The sequence below is a fragment of the Hemibagrus wyckioides genome, linkage group LG08 (assembly GCF_019097595.1).
Source record: "Hemibagrus wyckioides isolate EC202008001 linkage group LG08, SWU_Hwy_1.0, whole genome shotgun sequence".
Lineage (NCBI taxonomy): Eukaryota > Metazoa > Chordata > Actinopteri > Siluriformes > Bagridae > Hemibagrus > Hemibagrus wyckioides.
This window is the reverse complement of record NC_080717.1, coordinates 10,506,578-10,530,715: the sequence shown is the minus strand read 5'-3', so window position 1 is coordinate 10,530,715 and position 24,138 is coordinate 10,506,578. Positions and strand designations below refer to the sequence as shown.

The window sequence follows — 24,138 nt, the reverse complement described above, 5'->3', positions numbered from 1 at the left end:
TAAACCAGGATGCGTCATTACAGCTTGCTTATTGTGCTCTGAAGCCTAAGCAAACCACTCACTTAGGCTCCCTAGCGCAGTTAAAGGATGAACAACCTCTGCTTGAATCCCAACACCCCTCCCCCCTCCCTCCACCTCTCTCTTTTTTTCCACACCATTGACCATCTCTTTTACACCTTCTTTCTTTCTTATATTTCTGTTTTTGACCACGGCACCAGGTTTCCTCATTAATTCCGTTGACACTCGATTCCCAGCAAACTCGCAGGCCTTAAAAGCGTAGCTTGCCTAGCGTCACACTCATCCCAATTAAATTCCCTTCAAACCCACAGCGTGGGTGTGTGCCGCAGTGAGCAGGAGCGCCTCATCAGACGTGCTAGAGCGGCTCATCAAATGTGCTAGAGCCTTCCTCTTTCACAGTACACGTTCATTAAAGCTGTCTCGCTCTGCAGAGGGACTCTAGACTCCTGGAGCTTCTTCCCCATTCCGGCCACTGCATCGTTATGTGACTTTTGGGAATAATCGGTGTTAAGATGGCTGACTTTATTGAAAAAAGGAGAACAGGCAGTGAAGGCAGTTGTGAACAGGCAACTGTGAAGCATCACAGAATATACTCATTCATCTAGGTCATTTGAAATGTCTGATGTTAGTAAGTCAATGTGACTGATTTTGTAACACAGTATGATTATAATCTCTCTCTCTTTCTCTCTGTCTCTCTCTGTCTCTCAGGCGATTGACCAAGGAAAACGTGAAGCCATCGGGGAGGCAGATTGGCAAGCTGAGCCACAGTAACCCCACCATTCTCTTCGATTACGTGAGTGTTTTATCACTCGTGACGGCCGTAACGGCTGGCCTGTCTACCAGCAGGCTTTTATTCAGACCCTTTTATTATCTCGCCATCACTTTTCATTGCTCCCCAGATTAGGAAGTGCATTTAAATACCAATCCACTGTCTGAACAGAGTGACAAAAGCAAATTTAAATACAGCTCCTCTAAATTTAGCTCCTCCACAGCCAACGATTATACAGACAATGAATCATGACAATCCTGTAAGCGTTGAAACTTTTGACACTCTTGACCAAAGATTCGTAACTGCTTTATTCAGAGATGAGTCACTGGAGCTGAATTGAAAGCTTTAGGAAGTGTTGATCTGCCTGGGACAGTTTTCATTCTCTTAACAGAAATCTAAAGATGTTTATTCATGGTTTTACAACAAAAGCTCTGTAATATATTTAATCCATCAAGAACCTCATCGGTATCTTCAGCCTAGTTTAATAATAAATGAAGACAGTACAGTGCACAAAGGTTTAAGATTTGGTAAGGTACAAAAAGGGACAATATTTGGGTTTTATTTCTTAAAGCATTGAGAAACACTTTGCTTGCACACCTGAGGGGAGAAGAAAAAACCCTGTTGACTGAAGCGTCTTCAATTTTATTGGCCATATACACAGTATGACTCACAGTGAAATGTTCTAGTACTACACTTTAACACCACAAAGCTGTACAGACAAAATGTTTGAGCCATCAGTACCGTCAGCCTCTACAGAACAAAATGTCAGGCTTTTATACACTTCCTCCAGCCCCGACGGAGACGAACCAAACGTCCAGGAGGTGGAGACAGCTCAGTGTGTTTCACAGGCAGGCAGAGTTGGATCAGCTCCACCTCATTTCATTCTGCAGTGAGGACTGTCTCCAATGGGAGGCACTAGGTCCATCCGTTTCCGTTTCACAAGAGTTGGAGAACGGCTCTTTCAGGACATGTCGTCATGCAGGAATACCTGTAAAGGAGGAACCCGATGTCGTATAAGAAGATTTTTAGCTTTGGAGATCAAGCTGTTTTGTTGTGAGCTAATTACTGCGCTCCATGCTTTATGTAAGCCGTGTATTTATATATTTATAAAAGGCATTCTTTCTCCTTCAGTCAACATAACAACCTGTTCTCTACCATCAGGGGAAAGAATGTGGAAATAGGAAGTAATGTGATGAGTTTGTTACTCGGTGTGCAGCCCTGAGAACTTGTAGCGTTCGCACCTCATGTGGATTGACTGTACAGGGGTTAGATGGAAGCAGAAAAATGCAATAGCGATAACAGCCTAAAAGAATAACTGTGTGTGTATGGGATCTCTTCTGTGCTAAGCTTTCTGCTGAAGAAATTCTTACTTATTTCTTACATATTTTCCACCACATTATGTGCAAGCTGTTTCCTGCTAAAACACTATTTCGCATAAATGACACTGCTGCTTTTTGAAAGAAGTCAAGCAAATGTCTCCTAATCCTGCAGCAGCGTAAGATATTAAATCTCTAATGGCGTTCTCATGTGTGTTCTTTAGATTCTCTCTCAGATCCAGTGGTATGACAACCTCATCACCCCTGTGGTGGACTCTCTGAAATACCTCACCTCTCTCAACTATGATGTACTAGCTTGTATCCTTTTCTCCAACTCCCCTTTCAGGAAGTACAGCCTACCACCTACCCCTGTGCCAAATAATAATCCTTCTCAGCCCACGTATATACACACACACATGCACACACAGGAACACAGGAAACTTGCTGATACTCTCAAAACTCCAACCCTGTTATTTGTCTCCGTTCAGTGACGTGCAGTAGCTCACCTTGACTTGAGTTACACCCAACTGATGTTTCCGCTCTGTTAAAAAAAGGAAAGAAAGACAGCCTAAATGCCCCGATTCTTGTTTTTAAGTGTTTAGCTAAAAATACAGCCGCTCGTGACTCGTGATTTTGCTTCAGTGTGGTTATTATGTTGATGACAGTGCTTTGAATATATTTTGAACACATTTAAAATATGTAAATGACTCATTGAGATTCAAGACTGCTGTGTTATCTGAAAAGAGATGTTGTAGGCCTTGATTCCCTTTATAGATTGCATTATTGAAGCTTTAGCGAACCCGGAGAAAGAGAAGATGAAGCATGACGACACTACCATTTCATCTTGGCTTCAAAGTAAGTTTTGGCTCGCTTAAATGTCGCCGTAACTACTTCAATGATTTTATTTTTAGCATATATACACTGATCAGGCATAACATTATGACCACTGAGAGGTGCCGTGAATAGCACTGATTATCTCCTCATCATGGCGCCTGTTAGTGGGTGGGATATATTTGGCAGCAAGTGAACATTTTGTCCTCAAAGTTGATGTTAGAAGCAGGAAAAATGGGCAAGCGTAAGGATTTGAGCGAGTTTGACAAGGAACAAATTGTGATGGCTAGACCACTGGATCAGAGCATCTCCAAAACTGCAGCTCTTGTGGGGTATTCCTGGTCTGCAGTGGTCAGTATCTATCAAAAGTGGTCCAAGGAAGGAACAGTGGTGAACCGGCGACAGGGTCATGGGCGGCCGAGGCTCATTGATGCACGTCGGGGAGCGAAGGCTGGCTCGTGTGATCCGGGCCAACAGACGAGCTACTGTTGCTGAAATTACTGAAGAAGTTAATGCTGGTTCTGATAGAAAGGTGTCAGAATACACAGTGCATGATGGGTCAGGGCTGTTTTGGCAGCAAAAGGGGGACCAACACAATATTAGGCAGGTGGTCATAATGTTATGCCTGGTTGGTGTACTGTGTGTGTGTGTAAAGATAGTTCTAATATGTTTACGTTAGGTAATAATGGATTTTAAAAACGTTTTTAACAAATAAAACTGTAAAGTTGTTGAGATGGTGAAGAATTCTGTAAGGATTTGTTTATTTAACGTCGTGAACGGAATCTCCGGTGTTGTAACAGACAGAGAGCTTTGTGTTTGCTCATAACATGACATGCTGCATGGCTAGTGAGGGAATGAGTGTAGCTGCAGGAACATGTCTGTCAGACATAATGGAACATTAAATAATAAGCCTTAATGGTTCAAAAGCACCTTATGTAGTTTGTTAAAACATTTGCACTGTTGCCTCACAGCAAGAAGGTCCTGGGTTCAAATCCTGGGTTTGAACAGGCAGTGGAGTTTGCATGTTCTCCCTGTGCCTGCATGGGTAGTCCGGTTTCCTCCCACAGTCCAAAAACGTACATTAGGTTGATTGGTAATTCTAAATTGCCCATAGGAGTGTGTGTGTGGTTGTCTGTCTATATGTGTGATGGACTGGCCTTAACCAGTCCAGGGTGTACTCCTGCCTTTCACCCAATGTGTGCTGGGATAGGCTCCAGCAGATCCCCGTGACCCTAATTAGGAATAAAGCGGGTATAGACGATGGATGAAAAATCATTACCAAATATTCCCCATTCTCTTCTTAGTTATATCATAGAGAGGTTGAATTCTTGAATCTGATTGGTTCATTCACAGAGCCATGGCTGACCCTCCACATAATCAAAGACTAACTATAAACGGATGTTGATCTTATTGTTGATGACATTTATTACCAAAATTCAAACATTGCAGTTGCTGGTTGGAAAATCTACCACAGCACCACACTCAGGACTGTATATGGTTATTCCTAACATTATTACAAATTACTAATTATTGAAGCTTTTGTGGTGCAATTTTTATGTTCGTTGTAAGACAAAAGGCTTAATTTTAAGACTTAATTTATCCCACGTTTGCTCTCAGTAAGGAAACGGTTTCTCTCAGTAAAGAAACTGTTCATCTCGGCTCTTTACAGGTCTGGCCAGTCTTTGTGGAGCAGTTTTCCGGAAGTACCCTATCGAATTGGGTGGCTTGCTGCAGTATGTGACCAATCAGCTGAAAGCAGGAAAGAGGTATTGTTTTGATAAGCTGTTGAAATTGAACACAAAATCCTTTTAAAATCCTTAGTAAGCACTATTATATTCATTTTACATGATATCTTGAGCAGCAGGTTTAGTTCAGTAGTACTGTTTTTGTTGAAATCATTTACACTCCTTACATCCTGATTGAAATGGACCTGGGTCAGCACCCGAGTCCCCCATTTCAGACTAATTTTCTCCTTAGTTTATACACCCGTTTCTTAGACTTCCCTATTTTTAGCAATGCTTTCAGTTATCCGACCCGTGTTTGTTTCTTCCCTCCAGCTTTGACCTGTTGATCCTGAAGGAGGTGGTGCAAAAGATGGCCGGGATCGAGATCACAGACGAAATGACAGCAGAGCAGCTGGAGGCCATGACCGGAGGAGAGCAGCTTAAAGCAGAGGTGCAGCAGCCCTGAGCCCACAGTGTGCTCTTTAGAAACGCTTTCTCTTTGTGTGAAGAAAAGGTTTTCTAGAGCTACAGTGATAACTCGATCAACCCACCTACATCAGTGAGGGGAAAAAATGTAGTCAACATTTATTTAACCTCGAAACAAGAAATGTCATAATGTAAGACAGAGTAAACCTCTGTGCTGTGGGGTGGGAAAAAGCTTTATTCCACTAAAGCCGGAATTGGTAGCAGCGGATTGTTGTACAATGCTGTCTTCTTATCATAAATATAAACAAATTGGCCTTTTGAACACCCAAGAAACAGCCCAGCTGCTTTCACATGCGTTTTGCTTCTCAGTTAGATTGTAACGGGGATCCAGGCTTGAACATAGAAAACGTGAAATCTTTCAATTTTTAACATTCAAGAAGCTTATTTTTTAGAATGATATGAAACATAGATGCAGGCTTTAAAATACAAGAACCCTCCAGTTCTTTCTCGAGAAAAATAAAATCCCAGAAATGTAGGAGTTCTTTTATATAAAGTGAAGGTTGGGGCTGCTCTACATTATCTTAGGTTAACAGGACAGGCTGTACTTGTGTCCTGTCCTCGGCAATGTTATTCTAATAAGCTTTTTGCCCAAAATACCTCATCGAGGTGACCTGAGTTTTTTATTGTGCTCCAGAGATGCTGCAAGAAAATCTGTGCTTGTGGTTTGTAAAGTAAAACGAATCTATTATGTTTATTATAGGTTTTGACCTTATATAAGACGAGCATGTGTTTAAATACTGATTGTTTGAGCTTTGTCTGTGTGTGTAGGGAGGATACTTTGGCCAGATCAGGAATACAAAGAAGTCGTCTCAGCGCCTGAAGGACGCTCTGCTGGATCACGAGTTGGCTCTTCCTCTCTGCCTGCTGATGGCTCAGCAGAGGAACGGCGTGGTTTTCTCCGAGGGAGGGGAGAAACACCTCAAACTAGTGGGCAAACTGTATGATCAGGTACGCAAGCAGCCAAATTACATCGCTGAAATGTGCCAGACTCTCTAATGAAGCTTTTTTCCTAATCCTGACGTTTTTTCAGGGAGTTTGTGAAAGCATTTCACATGAACACACACACACACGTTGAAACCCACAGTTTGCCTCTCTTGTTACCCAGCTGCACAGCTCAATTACTTGCTGGGTAAGCCAATGCTCTGTTCATTTCCTCGACGTTTTCAAGACCCGCCACAATTCACAGCAGATGGTGCTAAAAACTCCACATCATCAACTCCATTTTGCGCAGGCATACAGAATGATCCTGTCTGTTGAGCGTATATCTCTCTCTCTCTCTCTCTCTCTCTCTCTCTCTTTTTTTCTCTTTCCTTCGCACCCCTCTCTGAATGTCACAAATTAGAGCTTTTAGCAAATGCACCCTCACATCGTAGAATTGTGGGAATAATTGCCCGCGGTGTGAATGTGCAACACGCTTTTTCCCATGACCTCGGCAGGGAAGCGGTTTAATTAATAATTTGGACTTGTTTTTCTCTCTCCGCGCAGGAAGTTGCGTGTGCCTCATTACAATCAGCCGAAACACGTCAGGCCTCCCCGCGATGCCCCGTCGAGATTGATCGACTCATCTCAGCCATTGAATGCACTTTGAAATGTGATTGCATGATTTATGCATAAAGCCCCCTTCGGCATGTCAAAAAAAAAAAAAAAAAAAACAACCCTGCTTGCACGGTTATCAAAAAAAGCACGGAATTAGTAGCTTGTGTGGCTCACTCTTATTTTATATGCTTTAACTCCGTAGACAGTACAAGTTGTGATCTTGATGAATGGTGTTTATGAAGCAGTTCCTTTCAGTGAACAAATGAAGCCACGGGCCTTCAATTTGTTTTCCAAATAAGGATGTACATAGATATTTATGTGAATTGGTGCTAACGTATACTTTAGTGTTGATTAGATGTACAGTGAAGGCTGTAAGAAGATTATAAAAGAGTTCTTTGAGTTTTTGTTTAATATCGTGCAGAGGCAAATATTTACGTATTGATTATATGCATCAGGGAAGCAATGAAGACCCCCACAGTCACCACCACCACACTTTCTCGATCAGCGTTTCCCGAGCGGAGATTGCCACATGCAGAGGAATCTTTCAGATTTTGACCACATTAATGATCCCCTACTCTAAATGAGATCTGATTTCTGCCTCGAGTGCACAAAGTGGGAAGCCGGAATTGTCACTTTTGGCATCCTTTTGTTCCCACTACTAAGTCTGGAAGAAAACTGTTTATCTCGTTGTCGGTCTTTTGCTAAAGGCATTCTGGCCTGCTATTTGTGAATGGATATTTAGCTCTGTCTAGTCAGTGTTGTAGATCCTGAAGAAGCTAAAATGTTGATATACACCAATCTGGCGTAACATTATGACCACCTGCTTAATATTTTGTTGGTCCCCCCTTTTGCTGCCAAAACAGCCCTGACCGTTCCAGGCATGGACTCCACTAGATCAGATCTCTGTTGTGCTGTGGTATCTGGCACCAAGATGATAGCAGCAGATCCTTTAAGTCCTGTAAGTTACGTGGTGGGGTCTCCATGGGCCTCCCTTTAGGTCTTAAAGGTCTTACAGGACCTAAAGGATACTTTTGATAGATACTGACCACTGCAGACCGGGGAACACCCCACAAGAGCTGCAGTTTTGGAGATGTTCTGATCCAGTTGTCTAGCCATCACAATTTGGCCCTTCATCAAACTCGCTCAAATCCTTACGCTTGCCCATTTTTCCTGCTTTTAACACATCAACTTTGATAATCATAATGTTATGCCTGCTCGATGTATTAATTGATCTAAACTTAAAATTCTAGCTGATGCATCATAATGATGCTCTTTCTGCTAGTAAGCTTGCCTAGTTGACTAGTAGTTCTGAGTTAAGGACTAGTTTTATTACTAGTCATTACTAGAGATTAGACGTTATTACAATATTTTCCAATGTCAAATTTCACAAACTGTATACCGTACGGTCCAAGAGTATGTGGACGCCTGACCATCACACCCATATGTGAAGCTTTCCCGAACATGTCCCACAATTGAGGAGAATTCCTACGTAGCCAGGGGCATGTCAACTGATCATGAATAATATTTGCCTGAAGAAGGCGTGGTATTGAGTGGGGTTGAGTTAATTCAGTCGAAAATCATCAAACCTCAGACATTAGAAAATAACAACCTTTGACTGTGACCTTCATTACTGGCACACAGTCTAATAATTGCATGTTCATTTCATTCATCGCTCTTTCATCTGCAATGCAAGCCACTTTTTAGGGTAATAATGCCACGAGTAATCATCATGATCTACAACTTCTTCCAATTTAACTTACTAGTGAAACTCTCCCATTATGGCCAGAAATTAAAATGTTCAAAATATCAGGCTTCCGCTGAACCAGCATACTTTTTTTTTTTTTTTTTTTGGTCAGTCTTTCTTCTTGCTCACTTTTCATTCATCTACATTCACTACTCATCACTGCGACGTCACACCTCCAGCTTCCCAAAGACAGACGTGAATTAAAGCCTACAAGTGAAGCCAGCAAGGACACAGGAAAGTTGCAGCTCCAGATTCCCAAGAGGAGACGTTTCACTCGGAAACGATTAGAGCTGTAAAAAGCAAGACCGACCCAATCACCAGACTACTTTGATGTTTGTTTCTGTAGCTGCTCTCTGACCGAGGCTACTTTCTCCCCCCTAATCTGTTAGCTTCTGGATCCCTTCCCTAGTCTTCACTTTGCTGCAGTGTGAGCCATCAGTGCATAGGTTGAGAGGGCTAATTACAGCTTCAGACTCGTTGAAGCACTTTATGAACTTCATTTATGCAGAGGATAAAGTGCAGTCAGTGAAATGATTATTCTACTTCATTTGCAGTTTTCAGCCATTACCTTTCGTTGTGCAGATGTTGAATGTTGAGTAAAAATTTGACCTTGCTGTTCACAAATATTCAATATTATAATTGCCTTTAAATGGTGTTTTTATACTTATCTTCTAGCAGCTACAAAATAATGAAGAAATTTTTCCAGTTAAAACTTTTTGTTTATGAATTTCGTTTCTTCTGGTTAGTTTGAGAGAACTGTTTTACGAAAGGTGATGTTGAGCCCTTGGTTGCTGTTGTAGAAAGGACATTATTTAGTTAGTTATATTATTTACTGTCCAGCGTCACCCAAATGAGCATGCGGTTCCCTTCTGAGCCTGGATTCTCTCAACGGTTTCTTCCTCATATCATCTAAGGGGTTTTTTTTCTTGCCGCAGTCACCGCAGGCTTACTCATTAGGGATAATAGAGTAACTTTAACTTTTAAACTTAATTTTTTTTGTTTCTATATTTCTGTAAAGCTGCTTTGAGACAGTGTCCATTGTTAAAAGCACTATACAAATAAGTTGAATGTAATTGAGTGTTATGGGCAGCGTGGTAGCTTAGTGTTTAAGGTGTTGGACTACTGATTGGACATTTGAGAGTTCGTATCCCAGGTCCACCGCTGGGCCCCCGAGCCAAGTCCCTCTGGATAAGGATGTCTGCCAAATGCCAGAAATGCAAATGTTATGAAACAGAGCACAGATAATAGGTAATTTCATGAGAAAGTCTGTCATGTCACTTGTTCAGGAAGTAAAGTTTCAGCCGATATCATTAGTTTTCGGCAACACAATTGTACTGTGAATGGCAGGGGTCACTGTTCTCCGCGTGCGTTTTTGATGACTGAGGGTTGATGGAGTCGAGTGACTGAATAAAAGAATACTTAGGAAGAGGACTATAGCTGTGTCCCAGAGGACATACTACAGACTCTGCACTTAAACTGTGTGTGTTCTATGCCCCTGTCTAGTGTATTATTTGAGCTGATCTAAAATTCAAACACAACCACTTTTTACCAGCTGGTAGTATAAGCAATGTCCCAGACGATGGCAAATGATGTCAAACACACATTGAATAAGTGCATCATCTGCTCTGTATACGATTTGGGATGCGCCTTATATCTTTGTAGACATAATCCTTGTCCTCTGTAATGTGCCACATCCCAACTACTAAAAACAAATAGCTGCATTTCCTATGCTGCCATGCTGGTCATTTATCCCCACCTGTGGTGATTAATTCCTTCTCAACAGCGCCTGCATTTACCACTTCACGAAAATGTTCACGGGACATATGCCGCTGTTAAATGTATTGCATTCGGCTCGCCTTTTACCGAGTCTTTGTAGGGGGGAAAAAACAACTTTGTTTAGTCTGCATGCTCATAAGCAGCCATTTCACCTACAAAGAATCGGTGTTGTGTATGTTACAAGTGTTCACACGATTGTTTCACACACTGCATATTGACATATTCCAGACTTAGAATATTTTCAAGACTTGCAAGCAAGACCAGACGCAGGGTTCATCTGATGCTTCGTCGCCTTTTATTTTTCGTCTTTGCTACTTAGGAATCTCTTTCCAGCTCTTCTTCAGCCCATTAAATTGCTTTACTGGCCATTGCATTGATTTCCTATGGGGGGATGGGCTCCTGGTGATGAATGGCTTTAATAAAGCAAGGTGCAGTTCCACAAATAAATAAGCAACCTGAGGATTTAGGAAGAGAATTTGCCCAGGAGCCTTTGGGAGAGCCTAATGATGAATGGTCCACTTTTTTTTTGTCCTCTTACCTCTAGTGTCACGATACACTGGTGCAGTTTGGCGGCTTTTTAGCATCCAACCTGAGCACCGAGGATTACATCAAGAGAGTTCCTTCCATAGACGTGCTTTGTAACCAGTTCCACACTCCCCATGATGCTGCTTTCTTCTTATCCCGCCCGATGTACGCCCATCAGATTATGGTGAGTCACAGACACTTAACATACATTTAACGCACTGTTCAGCATATGGGCTAAATTCCATTACTGTATCTAGTCATGATTGCATCCTTTTAGTATTTAAATTGGCTACTGATGTTTCTGTTGCATAAAAAAGGCATGTTAGCAAAATCTGCAGAAGTAGATTGAAAAGCAGAGAAATGCTGAAGCATGCCCCTCCTTCCTCTCAGCCCCTCCCCTTGTTTAATGTGATTTGCCTCCCTGCGTTCTCTGTGCAACTTTCTCCGTATCTCCTTTGCAGCACATTGTCAACGCTGCATTTTACCATCACTTCTGATGCATGCTTTTTCATAAAAGTGCCACCAAATTAAATCCCTGGCTCCAGCTGTGTAGCACAGAGCTGCTTAGTGCCACTGATTTATTCCGGCTCATTGCCAAGCAGAGCTCAGTCTCTGGCCTCGGTCCGGGAGCCATGCCCAGTCCGGTTTTATTTCACTGACACGGCCACGGCTCCATCCGTTTCTTGTTTTGCTCCTGAATGGGCTAATCGTTACGCTTTCCCTTCCAGGCCAAGTACGACGAGCTGAAGAAGGCCGAGAAGGGAAACCGGCAGCAGCAGAAGGTCCACAAGTACATAGCGGCATGCGAGCAGGTGATGGCGCCTGTGCACGAAGCGGTCATCTCGCTCCACCTGCCCCGAGTGTGGGACGACCTGCGTCCGCAGTTCTACGCCACCTTTTGGTCACTCACCATGTATGACCTGTCTGTTCCTCATAGCGCCTACGACCGTGAGGTCAACAAGCTCAAGATGCAGATGAAAGCCATTGAAGAGAATCCAGAGATGGTAGGACTGCCATGGCTTGAACACATGACTAAGACACCATATGTTTTACAGATTTTACAGACTTTAGATGTCCAAATATTTAGTTTCTTTAAAACATTTCAATGTTCTAGCATATAATGCCTTTATAAAAGGAGAATTGTATGCATAAAAAATGTAACTGGGGTTGTCAGAATATGAAACAGTTAGATGGCAAGCTTTAATTACATATGATACATATGAACTTTCTACAAATTTTGATGTCATGAAAAATATCAGCACAAAAGGCCTGTTTCTGATCACTTTTATAACCGATAACATTTGTTCTGACCCATTTGTGATTATACACTACTGTTTACTTTTCGTTAGAAGAAATTAATCTGTTGTAGTTCTGCTGGAACCTCGCAGAGATGTAGATTGCTTAGAATAACAGGAAGAGTAAAACAACTGCTGAAAAATGAAGAGCGGCCAGTTGGAGACTGAAATGGGTGGAGTCACGAAATGGGCGGGCCACAAGATTTTATTTTTGTGTAGCTAAATAAATAGTGGTGTGTGTTAATATGCTATTTAACAAACCTGTCACCAGGATGGATCCCAAGCATGTGAAGAGGAGTTACGACCATTATAATCATTCTCAGAAATCGTGACGAGTCATTAAAGCAGGCCTTATCGATAACCAGAATTTCTACCTGTTGAACTTGTGTGATAAACGCAGTGATTTTCACTGAGAATGTGTTGTTTCTGTGACAAAGCCGCTGAACAAAAAGAAGAAGGAGAAGGAGCGGTGCACTGCGCTGCAGGACAAGCTACTAGAGGAGGAGAAGAAGCAGCTGGAGCATGTGCAGAGGGTCCTGCATCGCCTCAAACTGGAGAAGGACAACTGGTTACTCACCAGTGAGTACTCCACTCCTCATTTCTCTCACTGCATCATACTTTCTCATCCTGTGTGGCTCTGCCAACAAGCCCAGCATACCCAATACGACGTTCTTCTCTCCTGATAATTCCCTAGTCTTTTCTCATGGTGAAAAATATTTAGGACACAATTCTGTTTAAAACAGGCGTGCTGTGTTTTGTGCACTTGGTTTGTTTAGCATTGCTTGGTAGCTTTTCACCGTTCAGAAGGGCACAAATTATCTCAAAACTACAAACACTTCCCATACTTCTGCATACTCTTCTGAAAGGTATAACTTAGTAAGACTATCAGTGTCCTGCATTCAAATTAAATTCTATGTTCATTTAATATGGTATTTGGTTTCAGGATTTGGCTCTGCTTTGTCCGATCCTAAATCCCAGTCCTCTCTTTCAGATGGTAACTGTGACCTTAAAACTGTAAGCCTAAAACCTGCTGCATGACGTAACTCAAGTTAGATGTGATTAACAAAACTATCATCGCTATATTTAAGCCATTTTGCTGAAGCCAGAGTGCGGTTATACTGAATATCGTCTGGCTGCTATTCAGTAAAATTGTGCGATTGTGATATTACTAGAAATGAATATAGAGTTATACGTTCTGTTTATTTTTGTTCTAATAGCAGAAATAGAATCTGAAGCCACTCTCACTTCGTAGCACATCATCTAGATGGCTAGCTAGCGCACTTTGATTTGTCCGTGAGCGTTAGAGGTGCTTCAGGTGTAATCGCATCCCTTCATTTTCATTTGATGAAGCTACACTATATTGGCAAAAGTTTTGCCAAAAGTTTTTCAGGGGTTGAGCTTGTTCCCTTAGTTCCAATGAAAGAAACTCTTAATGCCTCAAGACATTTTGGACAATTTTATGCTTCCAACTCCCAAACAGTTTGGTGATGACCAAGGGGTTCCAACATGACTGCACACCAGTGCACAAAGCAAGGACCAAAAAAACATGGATGAGCGAGTTTGGTGTGGAGGAACTTCAGATCCTGACCTCAACCTGATCTTTGGGATGAATTAGAGCGGAGACTGTGAGTCAGGCCTTCTCATCCAACATCAGTGCCTGACCTCACAAATGTACTTCTAGAGGAATGGTCAAAAATTCCCATAAACACACTCCTAAACCTTGTGGAAAGCCTTCCCAGAAGAGTTGAAGCTGTTACAGCTGTAAAGTACGGGCCAACTCCGTATTATATTCATGCAGATTTTTGAAATGGCTCTTAGTTTCCACTCTAATTCATCCCAAAGGTGTTCTATCGGGTTGAGGTCAGGACCCGGTCAAGTTCATTGACGCCAAACTCGCTCATCCATGTCTTTATGGACCTTGCTTTGTGCAATGGTGTGCAGTCATGTTGGAACAGGAAGGGGTCATCCCCAAACTGTTCCCACAAAGTTGGAAGCATGGAATCGTCCAAAATGTCTTAGTATGCTGAAGCATTAAGAGTTCCTTTCACTGGAACTAACGGGCCAATCCCAACCCCTGAACAACAACACCGGAATTGAATGATTTGGAGGGGTGTCCCAAAACGTTTGACAATATAGTGTATATTCCTGAAAAGGTTGGTTTGTCTTGTTCCCTTATGTCACCAAAACTACTATAGTAACGTTATGTGGCAAGCAAAGACCACCGGAGTCAAGTACCCAGTGTAGCATCTCGGTGCAGTTATAAGAAATAGAGGCATTATTAGAATGCTGCTCAAATTAGTGAGGTACCGACTAATAACTGTTTTATAATAGCGTGTGTATATAGTAGGGTGGCTACTGTTTCATGAGTTCATTAGGAAAGGGCCACATTGAAACCATACCCAGTATTATTATTCTTATTATTGTTGTTGTTGTTATTATTATTATTCCTCTTCATGGTTGGCAGATCCGATATATGTTAATGTTGCATGAGTTATTAATGTGTAATCAGTGCATTTCTCTGCTTGATCTGTTTTCTCATTTCCTTCCCAGAATCCACCAAGAACGAGACCATCACTAAATTTCTTCAGCTGTGCGTGTTCCCACGCTGCGTGTTTTCAGCCATCGACGCCGTCTACTGCGCCCGTTTCGTCGAGCTCGTGCACCAACAGAAAACCCAGAACTTCTGCACACTGCTTTGTTACGATCGCGTGAGTCTTTTCGGAACTTTTTCAGCGCTCATCCAAGCAGCCGCTGGTTCTTTCAGAAATGAGCGAGCACATGCATAATGAATAGCTGTTTGGGTAGCGTTGGAAAGGACAACAGCCAAAGCCAGCAGCCTCACACTGGTTTGTGTTTGTGTAAATGGCAATTTCCTGCTGGGCCTAATTGTGCCAAGTGTTTGATAATGTGCATTAAAGCAGCAGCGTGTAAAAAGCTTGTTTATGGTGATGCCGGAGATATGTCTTACAGTGTATTCACAGCCTCTTGTTTCGCTTCTGTCTTCCTACCTCGCTTTCCATCATTCTGCCTTTCTTCAGGTGTTCTCTGATATCATCTACACCGTGGCGAGCTGTACTGAGAACGAGTCTCGGCGTTATGGCCGTTTCCTGTGCTGCATGCTGGAGACAGTGACGCGATGGCACAGCGATAAAGCCATCTATGAGAAGGTGCAGAACTGATTCGGTTTAATCCACAATTCAGGTGGCCATGTTGTGTGACAGTTACATAATAATCTAAATTTCCCCTTATTATTTTCAAATTTATTCAGCATTCAGTGATAAAAATACTATAATACCAGTACCTTTTGTTTTCAGTGTAGCATGAACATTTATTCTTGGTGTTCTCTGTGTACATGCCAGCTGAGTGACTCAGTATTGGCATGAACGACCTTCTGTTTTTAGAACTGCAAATTCAAATGACGTGTTCCCGTCGCTATGCTTTCTTTGCCAGGAGTGCGGCAATTACCCAGGGTTCCTAACCATTTTCCGAGCCAGCGGCTTTGACGGAGGAAATAAGGCAGACCAACTCGACTATGAGAACTTCAGACACGTCGTTCACAAATGGCATTACAAGCTGACTAAAGTTAGTGCTTCTTGCTCCCCCCCCCATATAACCACTTTTAGAAAAGCTACATCTTTATTTTTTAAGGTTAAATATTTGTTTTTTTTTCCCAGTCTTGAATGGATTGAGAGTACAGTAACAATGGGAATGTAATTAGCCAAGTCATTGTGAGGTTTTTAAAATATTTTCAGGAATACTGTCTTTATTCCATGTTGTTAAATCTAGTGCTGTTCATAGAGGCATTATGCCTGTACTAAGGGCTTGTGCTTTTTTTAATAATACATTATGTAGGGGGGAAAAAAATCACAAGGTATTGTTATAGGAAAATAATGAATGTTTTGAGGTAAGGTAGCCTTCTGTCACTAACATCCTGAAGTCTTTCATCGTGATGAATGGCCAATTGTTACAATTTCTGACTTGCTAAATAATGAAACAATATACACCGACCAGGCATAACATTATGACCACCTGACTAATATTGTGTTGGTGCCCCTTTTGATGCCAAAACAGCCCTGACCTGTCAAGGCATGGACTCCACTAGATCCCTGAAAGTGTTCTGTGGTATCTGGCACCAAGACATTAGCAGCAGATCCTTTTAAGGTGTGAGGTGGGGCCTCCATGGATCGGACTTGTTTGTCCAGTGCATCTCACAGATGCTCGATTGGATTGAGATCTGAGGACGTTGGAGGCCAAGTCAACACCTCAAACCTCGTTGTTGTGCTCATCACACCATTCCTGCTGCAGTTTCCCTGATCCAGTGGTCTAGCCATCACAATCTGGCCCTTGTCAAACTCGCTCAAATCCTTACGCTTGCCCAATTTTCCTGCTCCTAACACATCAGCTTTGAGGACAAAATGTTCACTTTCTGCCTAATATATCCCATCCGCTAACAGGAGCCATGATGAGGAGATAATCAGTGTTATTCCCTTCACCTCTGTGTTCATAATGTTATGCCTGATCAGTGTACGCTTCAGTCACCTGTTGAAGGCAGCTGAAAAAAAACAAAGCTAAAACTATATGAGCTCTTACTGTAAATGGAGTAATCAGTTTTCCTTCATGTACACCAAATGCTAACTATGTTTCCTTTTTTTTCCCTCTGGCTTTGGCGGATGTAGTGGACTGAGTACTACTTGGTTTTTTGCGCTCACTTGCAGCACTATGATTTGTAGTTTTAATGCCATTAAATTAAACTGGATGGTACTTGGAAATTTCCTGGCCTGTAATTTAACAAATAATGTTGCCTCTTGCCTTGAAGAAGGCTTCTAGACCCGTCGCTACATGCTGCGTTTAGTCATCATTGTGTGTATCCATAAAGTAACAAAATAATGACAGCTTTTGGGAAAAAAGCTCTCAAAGATGTTGCTGGTATGGGTCCTTTAATTTAGTTTCGTACCATCCTCGCTGGGAGCCCATTAGCGGGGGGATAAAAGAAATCAGTCCATCCAAAAGGCCAGATATTGCAGGCTGATTAAATGGGCTATTATAATGCCACCTACAGACATAAAGCCTGTGTATGCCACAAGATCATGCAACTTGTAGTCTTCTATAATTAAATTCAGAGTCTAATAATGTGATTCTCATTTTGATGCAAACTGATACCTCTGGTCATAACAGGGGTGAAGGGGAAAGCATGTGGAGTGTTTTGTTATGCAGTACAACATTTGCGTATTAATATTTAATATTTAAGTCTTTTATTAGGAACATCTGTACACCATTCATGCAGTTATAAAATCAGCCAATCATGTAGCTGCATGAAATTATATAGATATGGGCCAGCAACTTCAGGTAATGTTCATCTACCATCAGAACGAGCGAACAATGTGAGACCGGTTTAATATTTCTATACCTGCAGTTCTCCTGAGGTTTTCTTGCACAAGTCTCAGACTGAGAGTAAATAAAAAAGCAGAAGTTCTTCAGAATGTAAAGGCTTGTTGGTAAGAGAGGTTAATGATGAATGGCCAGACTGGTTCAAACTAATAAAGTCTACAGTAACTCAGATCACTATTCTGTACAATTGAGCAGAAAAGCTACTCAGAAGAACATTTTGAGCATTGAGGTGGATGAGCCACAACCGTAGAAGACCGTGTTTCACTTCAGTGAGCCAAGAGCAGAAAGCAGAAGCTGTTGTGAACAGACAAAGGAACCTGGACATGGACATGAATCTCATTTTCAGAGTCAGAATTTGAAATGGCATGAGTCTATGAACCCAACCTGCCTTGTGTCACCAGTCCAGGCTGTTGGAGGTGGTGTAATAATGTGGGTATTTGATATTTACTTGGCACTTTGGGTCTGTTAATACCAATCAATCATTGCTTGAATGCCACAGACTATTTGTTGTTGACCATGTGCATACCTTTATGGTCACAATTGATCATCATCTTATGACTGCTTCCAGCGTGGTGATGGATCATTTCACTGGTGAGCTTGACAATGAGTTCAGTGTCCTTCAGTGGTCTTCCCATTCACAGATCTGAAACTAATAGATTCGTAGAGGTTCACAGCATGAAAGTGCACCTGAAAAAATCAGCAGAAATTGCATGATGTCATCATATGGACCAGAATCTCACAGGATTGTTTCCAACACCTTGTGGAATCCATTCCATGAAGAGCAAAGAAAGGCCCAGTATTAGGATAGTGTTTCTAATATATATCTCAGTGAGTGTATTCTTTAATAAGTCTCGTATTTGTGTGTTGTTTTCTAGGCTTCGGTGCACTGTCTGGAGACGGGCGAGTACACCCACATTCGCAACATCCTCATCGTGCTGACCAAGATCCTGCCGTTCTACCCAAAAGTGCTGAACCTGGGCCAGGCGCTCGAGTGCCGAGTGCACAAGATCTGCCAGGAGGAGAAGGAGAAGAGGCCTGACCTCTATGCTTTAGCTATGGGGTACCTTGCATTCTGACCGGGCTGTACCATTTCTGGAATAGCTGTTGTTTTTTTTTTTTTGTTGTTTTTTTTTTCAGGGTTTAACTGGTGGCAACAAGCAATAATAATGCTGAGAAATCTGGTGTTTTTGTATTAAGATGATGTGACATTGTTTTGCTGTCTGATTTGTTCGTCTGCACAGTTTTCAGTAGAATGGGTCGGTATGGCCTTCAGAGGAATCGAGCAGTAATCACTGTGTTTGCCACGATGTTTGCCATTCCTTTTCTGTTCCCACTCTGCAGCTTAGCTTCTTTTTAAGGCAGGGCTCGATCCTTGCAACCGACTTATGGCACTGTATTGTCTTATTGATGAAATCAGGAGTCTGGAGTGAAGGGTAATCGTCTCTGCTTTGTGAGCAGCTCACTAAGTGGAGCGAGGCATGATGCTCTTGCTTTTACTTTTTCCTTTTTTCCCAAAAGCTTATATTTTAGCTCCGTTAATCCAGGCGATGGGCAAGAACGATGAGGTCAGCTTTGCTTTAAGAGCCTTCCACATCGGAGCATAATGAAGTCCATTAATTCACCTCAGCCTGTCCTGTCTCGATAAATGTGATCTTATCAGTCAGAACAAGGTTTTTCTTTTCTCAAGTCTACTCTAGGTTTGTCTTTTGATTACATTTCGGCAGGCGCTTTTATCCAGTCTCAAAAACAGATCCTCGTGCTAGGACTAATAAGACTCCAAAACTCTATTAGAGAGGAATTAATACAGCGAGTTGGTAAACAACCATTCAAGTTCTGTGTGCTCCAGGCTGCTGGCTTTTCCGGCTCTGCTAATTTACACCTTTAATTTTTGGTTTATGGCTTAATGCTTGTCACATGACCAAGGGTGTTTATCAGAGAAGTTGAATTTGACATTTGTTGATCAGTTCGTTCCATTTAAGGTTAATGAGGAAGTGATTTCCGCTGAGTTTGGGAATTTTCACCCCTGAGGGTTTTAAAAGCTCCAGCCTTTCCCTATGGGTTAATTGAAGTGACAAATGATACGCAACTTGTTTATGCCACCAGCGTGACTTCTACTCTAACCAGGTGGAGGGCAGTATTGATCTTTTGCACTCGTATAGATGTACACAATCAACAAGAAAGCGGGAATCAACATTGCAAGCTCTAGGCGAATACACTCCAAGCACTAAGGAAATCATTTTCCAGCTTATAATCTATTGCTGAATTCTAAACCAGGATACTCCTGCATTTGTTCTTGTTGATCATGTCACATCAAGTAGTGCTGTAGAAGATGTGTGACTCTGCACCACTGTGTGCTCTGTGATTTTTAACCGTGTATGTGACTTGCAGCTACTCTGGCCAGTTGAAAAGCAGGAAAGCTCACATGGTGCCTGAGAACGAGTTCCACTACAAGGAGCCTGCGAGCACCGCCAACCCTGGCGCCCTGCAGAACGGCCCAGGCAGCTCCGGCAAGCCTGGCACTGCCACCCCTGCCTCTGCCAACACTGCAAAAAACGAGGAGGGTGCTGCCGAGGACACGGGTGAGTTCTATATCCAAATGTAGAAAACGCTTTATAGTAGGATCCAAACATTTTTTTTCTGTGTGATTGGCTGCTCACACATCATTTTGACCTTAATGCACAGAGGAGTAATTGGTTCTTAATGCTAGGTTTTAGCTTAGTAATGATTAAAGTAGCATCCTTTTTAAAAGAAATGTTATGGACCTACAGTATAGAGGTGACTATAGACTTCGGGACCATATGTATTGTTATTGTTATATAAAAATGTATTGAATAATTAAAAAGAAAATAAAAATAAATCACGTTGAGCACCAACCTCTGCACAGATGCTGTGAGCAAGTGTTCTTTATTTATTATAAACATGAAATTTTTTAATTAGGAAACACCAACAAAGCTGTGCTGCACCTTTTCCATATCTCTTAATGAGCATTTTTTTTTTTGCTCAAATACAGATGTTTAGCTGTTCATTTGTGGATCTAGGTACCGGTGTGCTCGAATACTTATGATTAAGATTGTTTAAGCCGACAATCTTACCAGCAGCCTTCACTTCAGCCCAACAGCACGGACTCCAGTCATTAGCTTCGCAATCGATACAAATACATTTTGACAAGATAATTTTTTTTCTTTCTCTAGAACACTTCATCACATGAATTTAATTACTGACTGAATGACTAGAGAGAGAGAGTGAATGATTTCATGTCTTTCTCTGTGTTCAGTCTTTCACTCTGATGCCTCGCATTGTGTGTGCTGTGGTCATGTAACGGCGTCTGTGTGAATATGACTATAGGCAATTGGTGTAATTAGAGATCACTATATACCCTGAAATAAATACCTTGTTCAGTAGAAGTACAGTCTGTCCTCATTAAGGCTTTAGCGCAGCAATTTCTCTAGTGCACGTGTTAATACGCTGAAAAATAAACTTGATGCATAATATTCTGCCCTAAGATTCCTATTGTTGTAGTGCATTTTTACATGACCTTACTGAGCTTGGCTTAAAAGGCCAGTAATTACGATTAGATTATTCCTGCTGGTCAGTAAAGTTGGCATGTAGTCTAATTTCTTGAAGTTTTTATTCTAATATGTTTTTCTTTCATTCACATGCTCCTAATGATGACCATTCTGCCAATAACTTCATTAGAGATTTAATTAATTCATGCATTTTAAAAAACACTATCAATTATGAGTAGATTCTGACGGAGTCTCGCATTTTTCTGACGTTTTTTCGCTTTTAAAATGCACTTTTTTTTGGCCAAGTATCTGAAGCAAGTGATATAATGCTATGGTTTAATGCTAAAGAATGCAGTATGCATTTGATACTTGCAGACAAATCTAAGGACAAATGTCAGGTGGCTCAGAAAACGGCCAGCAAGAACCCAACCACGGCGAATAAAGTGAGCAGCAGCAACGGCAGCAGCACACCTAACAGGTACACCTGGGGTCTGCTCCCAACACACACATGCATACACACACACACACACACACACACACACACCTGCAGCACAACCCCCTCTAAGAGCACTGCAGAATGATGTACTGCTCTCATCTCTTGGATAATGTTATTAAAAGGTTAGTCCCTGAGGCAAGGAAGTTTAGCACCAGCTTATTATTTCAAACTACTCGGCAAATAAATCAATCTTTTATCAAAGTCTACCTTTCTTATGAACTGCATAATCAAATTTGAACAGTGTTCCAGGCTAGAATCTGCTTACTGTTCTATTAAATTGAGCTATTGCTCAAAGAACCCTTTTGAAAGAAGCCATCTTGGTGCGATATGGTTGTTACAACATCCAGACGATTGCGAAAGATCTTTTAAATTGGATGTATAAAGCATCATTTTGAAAGGAGACATCAAAGCCAGTTGTACAGGAAAAGAAAGGGTCTCCATTAAGGCCCATTCAGGACCAGTGCGAATGTAATGAGTTCGTAATGGTTCCTACAGGCAAGGCTCTACTTCGCCGAGGTCAGAGACGGTGCCGTTGTCAGATACTGGAGTGCAGTATAATTCACCTCAGTGCAAAGGAGCAAGAGGTCAGGATGCTGCTCTGGGATTTATAGTTAACATTCAGCGTCCAGAACGTATTCAAGACGTTTGGGGAACGGAATGAAGTGAAACTATTCACCTGCAAGTCTGTAACATTTATAGTGAATGTAATGAGACTTGATTTGTTGACAGTACAACAAACTGTACATGTAAAATCTCAGGATTTAGAATATATATCTTTTCAAGTTGTAGATCTTGCAGAACAGGAAAATGTTGAACCAAGTCCTCAAAATGTATACACTGTCTTTCTTACAGCATCAAAGGGAGCAAAGAGAAGGAGGACAAGGAGAAGAGTGTGAAGGAGAAAAAGGAGAAGAAGGAGAAGACCGCTGCCAGCACTCCAGAGGCCAAGGCAGGAGGGAAGGAGAAGCAGAAGGAGGAGAAAGCGGGTGACGCCAAGGACAAGGTGCCCAAGGCTGAGAAGGACAAGAGGAAGGATGACAAGAAGGACGAGAAGAGCAAGAGCGACGCCAAGGCTGCAGACAAAGAGTCATCCAAGGAGCGAGATGTGGCCAAAGAGGGCAAGCTAAAGGAAAGCAGCAAGGGCGAGAAAAATACTGGGTCCCTTAAGTCCCCTGTTCCCAGATCAGAAGGAATCGAGTCTGAACGGGGTATAGCACATTTTTCCAGTTTGTGATTAATCATTTCATCACTATACAGTCTGAGGCCTTGAAAGGCTTTAGAGTAACGATGCTCCCTTTAGCAACTGCATGACTTCAACAAATTATACATTATCTCTCTTAAACTTTAATGAATCAAGACTAATGTGTCCACAATACATGGGAAAATTTGATCTTTTCAGCACATCCAAGAGTAAACATCTTTTACAGAGGTTTTTTAAAGAAAAGTTTAACATTTTGGCTAATCAAAATAAGCAAGCAAAGGAAAAACTCTATCATACAGAAGATACAGCCATAACATTATGAGCACTGAGAGTTGAAGTGAATAACACTGATTATCTCCTCATCATGGCACCTGTTAGTGGGTGGGATATATTAGGCAGCAAGTGAACATTTTGTCCTCAAAGTTGATGTTAGAAGCAGGAAAAATGGGTAAGCGTAAGGATTTGAGAGAGTTTGACAAGGGCCAAATTGTGATGGCTAGACCACTGGATCAGAGCATCTCCTAAACTGCAGCTCTTGTGGGGTGTTCCCAGTCTGCAGTGGTCAGTGGTCAGGGCTGTTTTAACAGCAAAAGGGGGACCAACACAATGTTAGGAAGGTGGGCTTAATGTTATACCTGATTGGTGTATAAACCCACTGTATATCTGGAATGCCATTAGAATTGATGCTAATGAGCTAATTATTAGGTTAAAAGGTAACAGTTTGACCCCAAAGTCAAAATGTTTTTGCTCACACAGTCACATAGTGTTGGATGCTGATCCTTTTTTATGATTCAAAGAAGGAAAAAAACCCCTCTGGCACGGAAGATTATCCTCCAGGTCTCTTAAAATCCTAAAATGCTCAGGCTGTGACGTGGTCAGGTAGCTTTAAACAATCCTTTGGAACAATCCTGGAACAATCCTTCCAAAAAAATGGACAGAGCAGGATTGTGCAGTAAAGATTTTACTTGCTGCTCAGGTTCTTGGTCTGCTAAGCCCTTGCTACCTATTATGGCCCATAAGTCAGTTGACCCAGTTCCCTTTTCAGGATGGGCAGCAAAATCAGTGGTCACATAGTCTGCCCTTATAATCTCATCCTCTCAGAATCTCACTATGCAGAAAACAAAATGTTTGATATAAAAGGAACATTGTGTGTCTTGTTTTTAAAGAGGTTACTCATCATTTAATGAGATTTGCGGCAGGGCTGTAGAAAGATTGTCTGCAAGATCAGAAAACGGCTTCTTATAAAAGAAGGTGGTACTTGGCTACTTTCTGTGGCCCAAAAGCAACAGCCCTCTCAAGCAACTCTCCAGAGTCTCTCCAGTTATCCTGGAGAGGCTTCATTAGTGCTTTTCTTAAGATTTGGGCCCAGGTTGTAGCCTACTGGATGTCTAAATTGGAGGGTAATGGTCATTCATGTGTGGTACTACAGTCATATTCTTAGGCCAGACCAGGACATGACAACTGTGGAGAGGTTTAGAAAGTTTTACTCTTTACTTTATAATCTGCTTCCCACCCTGTGAGAGACTC

The 24,138-nt window shown here is 41.8% G+C and overlaps 1 protein-coding gene across 4 annotated transcripts in view; it reads left to right on the top strand.

Moving 5' to 3' along the window:
* Positions 1-24,138, top strand: part of thoc2 (THO complex 2) — an 80,921-nt gene that overhangs the window by 37,507 nt on the left and 19,276 nt on the right. For all 4 annotated transcript variants that reach the window (XM_058396610.1, XM_058396608.1, XM_058396611.1 and 1 more), the window contains exons 16-31: positions 727-811; positions 2,328-2,421; positions 2,878-2,958; positions 4,604-4,700; positions 4,992-5,109; positions 5,913-6,092; positions 10,745-10,909; positions 11,454-11,729; positions 12,458-12,599; positions 14,571-14,728; positions 15,059-15,187; positions 15,471-15,602; positions 18,284-18,468; positions 19,797-19,987; positions 21,290-21,392; positions 22,263-22,618. In XM_058396610.1, the coding sequence (XP_058252593.1) occupies positions 727-811; positions 2,328-2,421; positions 2,878-2,958; positions 4,604-4,700; positions 4,992-5,109; positions 5,913-6,092; positions 10,745-10,909; positions 11,454-11,729; positions 12,458-12,599; positions 14,571-14,728; positions 15,059-15,187; positions 15,471-15,602; positions 18,284-18,468; positions 19,797-19,987; positions 21,290-21,392; positions 22,263-22,618 (2,492 nt within the window). The remainder of the gene's footprint in view (positions 1-726; positions 812-2,327; positions 2,422-2,877; positions 2,959-4,603; positions 4,701-4,991; positions 5,110-5,912; positions 6,093-10,744; positions 10,910-11,453; positions 11,730-12,457; positions 12,600-14,570; positions 14,729-15,058; positions 15,188-15,470; positions 15,603-18,283; positions 18,469-19,796; positions 19,988-21,289; positions 21,393-22,262; positions 22,619-24,138) is intronic.